General features: G+C 39.0%; 3 protein-coding genes across 3 annotated transcripts; 1 reads left to right on the top strand and 2 right to left on the bottom strand.

The window, feature by feature from the left end:
- Window positions 1–203: 203 nt before the first annotated feature.
- JH06_4872 (major facilitator superfamily protein) lies at window positions 204–1,521 on the bottom strand (the record flags this gene model as incomplete). Its single annotated transcript, XM_014669608.1, has 6 exons — window positions 204–470; window positions 503–990; window positions 1,020–1,083; window positions 1,113–1,262; window positions 1,293–1,371; window positions 1,406–1,521. 6 exons carry the CDS (start codon window positions 1,519–1,521, stop codon window positions 204–206), a joined length of 1,164 nt encoding a protein of 387 aa, XP_014525094.1.
- Window positions 1,522–1,807: 286 nt separating this feature from the next.
- JH06_4871 (inositol-tetrakisphosphate 1-kinase 3) lies at window positions 1,808–2,816 on the bottom strand (the record flags this gene model as incomplete). The annotated part of the gene is made up of 4 exons (XM_014669607.1): window positions 1,808–2,143; window positions 2,174–2,400; window positions 2,431–2,681; window positions 2,713–2,816. The coding sequence occupies 4 exons, from the start codon at window positions 2,814–2,816 to the stop codon at window positions 1,808–1,810; spliced, it is 918 nt and encodes a 305-aa protein (XP_014525093.1).
- Window positions 2,817–5,165: 2,349 nt separating this feature from the next.
- On the top strand, window positions 5,166–5,435 carry JH06_4870 (hypothetical protein; the record flags this gene model as incomplete). Its single annotated transcript, XM_014669606.1, has 1 exon — window positions 5,166–5,435. A coding segment is annotated over one exon (270 nt), but the record flags the coding sequence as incomplete, so codon positions are not given.

Genomic DNA, 5,435 nt, shown 5'->3' with positions numbered 1-5,435 from the left:
GCTAAAGAAGTGAAACGGAACTACATGAGGTAAGTCGGGGAGAACACTTCCGACTGATGAACAATGTTTACTTACCATTGATTCAATCTAATTAGGGTTTGCAGGCGTACGCAGATGTTACTCCGTTTCTCGGGGAAAGTTTCCCCATGATCTGAAACCACGGGAATATCATTCTATCAACAAACAGATATGATTCTAGAAGATTACTTCTCAGGTGTAGGTATAATATCTTTCGGTTTCTTGAATAATATCAAAAACACACAAAGAAGGATATAACCGACAAGAGCCAGAATCAAAGCGACTGCCATTTCAGCAATTAACTGAGATGGAGTACTAGCACTTGCTCCTTGCGACACAAACAAAGGAGTTACATAGGAGCAAATACTGCTTCCAATACCTTGGATCAATCGATACGTAGATGCAGCATTCTCTAGTTCATCATCAAAGAATCGACCCACAATTGACATGCACTATGTCTTATGATACACATACAAACCTCTACTTCAGTCTGGTACACAGTATCCATAACAGCAAAGAAGACTGGTGGAAGATATACCAACCAGCTTTGATACTCATTCATATAATATGTTGAGACACAGGCCAACACTTCAGCAATCAATCCAATGACTCCTATAAGAAAATGGCCCGCCTTATCTGAGACTTGAGCAAGTATCCCTGTAGTCAGAACTTCAACAATAGCAAAGACAGCCATAGCTAGACCAACTAACTTAACAGACTGAATCTGGCGTGTAACTTGAGTGGAGACAAGAACTTGAGCATAGCCATTATTGATGAAGTATACAATCAGAAGTAACATTCGAGGTTCTATCAAACAACGAAACACGATACCAATCTTCTGACAAGTGGTTCTACAAATGGTCTTAGTTTCTGCTTGTGGTTCCGTCGCCACAACTTCCACCTTCTCAGAAGGTGAAGTAGGTAGATTCTTCTTAATGTTAAACATTAAGAAGCTACCGATAAGAGCAAAAACTAGAGTTGAGAAGAACAAACGACATTACTGCTAAGACCGATAAAGAGAATCGACATACCTCCATTCCAGCCATGAGAGTTACCATGAACATCCTAAAGTCAATAATCAGAGCAACTACTACGACTTCCATTACATCAAGAATGATGTAAGCAAAGACATTACCAAAAACATTACCCACCATGAAGATTCCATAGAAAAGATTACTGTTAAAACCACGATTCTCATCGACAGAATTCTTTGCAATCAGTATACTCTGAACAGCCCAAGAGATCTACATGATACCGAATATTGTATCTACTACAGAAAAGAATACTCCTGCCAAAAAACTCATCACAACAGTAACTCCAGGTATCAGGTATACATACAGTAGTAAATACACACTACAAAGATTAGAGTTGACGGAAAATATAATACACCATTGCAAACCCAGAAACCATTAAACACCCTATTTCAGACTTGGCTAGGTACAGAATCATTGGAACAAAGAAGCTTGCTACAGCCGATACTGCATAAAGAATACCTAGACACATAGATCCGAGATTCCCTAGCCTTAATGTAACCAAGATACTCTACCCAGAAAAGGAACAGCAAAGCTCTTGAAGGTATTAATTCCTATCCATTACGAATCCGAAACGAGAGTACCGAAGTAGATGAATGAGAAAGAGACACTCAACCATATAACATTTCTTCTGTTCATAGCTAAAGCATTCTGGTCATATTTCGACATATTTTCAACTGAAGTCTTCATTCTTTTTTGTCAACAAGTGGTTTCTCTGATTATGATTGGTTGATCCAGTTTACCTCAACAAACATCCACTACGAAGAATGCGTTGCAATCCTCTTTAAAATGAAGGTCCCCACAACTTCAGAAACATTGGGAAACCCGGTAAATGAAGGGAAGAGATTGATATCAATGCAATACACTTGCTGTGGATTTTCAGCATCAACAATCAGATCAACCCCAAGTAACCCCATATGTAATATCGTTTCAATCGATACAACAAAAGAGCGGACATTCTCCAAAGACAAAGGTCCAATCGATTCCGTCCTGCCCGAAATAATCTCATTATCCTTGGTAGGAGTCTGAATGGTAGAACTGAATGACTCAGGACACTTCTTTAATCGATCGATTGTATACTTTTGAATGAGATTCTATGAATGAATCAAACGCATTGATTCAACTTCACAATTAGCAACATTTGGGAGTGAGTATCGTTTTTCAATGAACACAGTATCCTCCACAGCATACACTTTAAATATCACTCCATCATGGTCTCGATAGGATTGAACAACCATATCGATTGGATAACTATCCGGAATTGCATCCTGCTCAAGAATAATGTCGATGGCATGAGATGCTGGATCTCCCGTAGTCCACTGAGGTTTAATAAGAACTGGAACTGAAATATCTCATCGTAACAATAATACTCAACACATACGATGAAGTCTCATGGCTTCTCGAACACTGGTCCCTTTTGGAAGAAGAAAGTACTCTGGTACAGACAGAATAGACTGGAGTTTAGTTAGGCAAATAGCCTCCTCACCAACTTCATATGTGTAAAACCGGTCCAAAAAGTCTTCAAGTTTATCCAGACTGTCAATAAATAGCAAATCAGGATGAGAACTACGGGTAGATTCATACCATTCAACAATTCTCCTATCCTCCAGTGTTGATTTGGATAGCTGATCGCTTTCAGATTATACAATATGGTCATTAGTACATAAGCTTATGGAAGATTGCATCCACAGGCTGCTGATCCTCGAGTGGTCTTGAAATATCGATACGAAAGATATTGATTCCTAGTCGTGGAAAATCATTGAACATCTCCACATCATCTAGTTATTACAGAAGACTTCTTATTCGAACTTAATCGCTTGAACTTCTTCTCTGTGAAAAGAAGACTAAACAATAAAGAATACAGAAAACATCCCACCCAAGAGTAACAGGCATGACGAAAGAATGAATGCATCTTTGGTGATTCAATTCTCAGATAGTTCAAATATAATGCACATCTCATTTCCCTCCTTTTATGAAATCAGTAAACATGTCCAACAGTGCTGAAATCGTTCGATTAGAGGAAGATTATGTGAAGAGAAGGTGGGCATAAACTATTAGTTTGACTCTAGAACTATCAGAGATCCATTCTCGCTATCGGAATTCGTTTTTGTTCCCATTTTTGCTTTCTTTGATGAATAGAAAGACGAAGAAGAGATTTTTGGTGAGAATGGACTCCATACCAATACGCATCGTCTTCAGCTAAAAACATTCGTCATTTCACAGATGTGTTCAAATCTACTGAAGCGAAGCCAGTCTGTGAAAACCTCAGAAATGAAGCAGGAGAATACAGCGATTCTTGTCAAAACCAAATCTGTCTCAGAATTTGTTTCCAAGAATCTCAACAAGTAGTTTGTTCAATACTTGATTTATGGTAGAGCTATGGATGTGATCGAAAACTTGTCAACCCAGCATCTTCCTCTGGAGAGCATAGATCCATCTATTGAGACGACAGAGTCTATTAATGATGTATTTGAAAGCATCTTAGAAAGTGAATACCATCATATTGAAACAATGGTCACTTTGTCAAATCCAACGGCTCAACTTCTTCCATCCCTATCGAATGAAGTGGCTGAAGTGGATCAACGTCAATGGATTGGAATTGAGCGTTTCATTCGTCCTTTCGAAATAACCTATGATTATGATGCAGCAGAGAATGTGAATGTTTCCGATCCGATGAATCCAGTGAATATCCCAATAACAGCGAATTCTACATCAATGAAACCCACAATGGATCCAATAACTGTTCCTCCTCCAGTGGGTGTCAACATCCCAGCAGAGACATCTACTACAGGAAAACAGCTTCACGTACCACATTCCAAAGCCGCTGTGCGAACGAAAGTCATATCAAAGAGAAAGAAACCTACATCTTCTCATGTTCATCGATATGATTGGACAAGATTCCTTGATAAACAAGGATTACTGTACACGCATACATGTTCTCAACTTATTACGAAGAAACGAAGTACTCTTTCTCTGTACACATTCCAATGTGATTTCAACGTAGATTCTCTTCAATTGTATTCCTTCCACCGATTCCTCGTACACCTTCTGTTACTGTTCCAGAGATAGCCACATGGTTATCTCACATTGGGGAATATCCAGACGTGCCGAACCAAACAGAAGATGTTGATTCAATCGAAGATGATTGGATGACTTCACCTCCAAATCCAGCTACAGATCCCATTATTGATACAACACCTTCCATGAAACGAATGAATGAAACTCTCGATGATGATGAAACACTCATTCGGATATTTGATGAAGCTGAACATGATAACCTCCTTGGATTCATTGAACAAGGTTCACATGAAGATGATTTCTTCTCTGAAGTACTATCATTAACGAAACGACCACGTCTGGAGAATAAACCCTCTCACAAGAGTTTTGTCAGTATCCGAAACACTCTTCCCACAGAAATCACCTCTCTCAATGCCATTTCCATTCCTGTTGGGATCCATACATATGTTTACAACTAGACTCAGCAAGTTACTTCTGTCATTCAACAGTTCCTCACACAACATCATGAATTGTAGGCATTCTCATTTGACTCAATTGCAGCTCAACACGAGATGTGTTGAACAAACTCCTTTCTTTGAATCAGAAATACTTTAGTGCACATCCAGAACAAGTTCCTGTAAGCATAATCGAATCCTCACCATGTAGATGGTCCAGAACCGATTGCATAGTACAGTCACATGGACGGTCATCTGTTTGGTACATTCGTTTAATGTGAATAGCCAAGACTTCGTATACGAACTTCATCGCGATTTCAATAATGTTATCGTAACTCCAATCAATGAACTAACATGATTTTATATTTTCTGTTGTGTTTCTAGCAAAGAATATTAATCTCCATTCTCATGCTTTTGACCATCTATAAGAGTCTACGCTACAATTCCAATGACAAGCACCACAGAGATCCTTCATCGAACAATAGAGTCTTCGCGAAGGTTCCAGAACATGTCAACCAACAACGACCTTCATAATTTCTTATATATTATGAGTGTTGATCCGAAATTGTTTACAAACTATGTTAATGAAAACATTAACAGAGCAAGTGAATTAGCAAAAAGTAATAGCAATCCGGAAATATCGGATGTGCATTTGATTGCAGCAATGTTGGAGTCCCAACAAGGATTCCCATATCTGGTTCTACAGAAGACTGGAGTAGATGTGGAGCTGTTGAAGAGGAAGATTGAACAGCAAATGCAGAAACTGCCTAAGCAAGATCCACTTCCTGATGAGTTGTATCCAAGTGGAATGCTTATGAAGATCCTGAAAATAGCACAGGATAATGCTACTGCTCAGAAGGATTCTCGAGTGGCTCAGGATCATGTATTGAGTGCCTTGTTCAGTGACACAACGTTGAAGTCCTTGTTGGAGAGT

This window comes from Blastocystis sp. subtype 4 (assembly GCF_000743755.1).
Source record: "Blastocystis sp. subtype 4 strain WR1 chromosome Unknown seqid_0465, whole genome shotgun sequence".
Classification (NCBI taxonomy): Eukaryota; class Bigyra; order Opalinata; family Blastocystidae; genus Blastocystis; species Blastocystis sp. subtype 4.
Note: the sequence above shows the minus strand (reverse complement) of the source record. Positions and strands in the feature narration are given on the sequence as shown.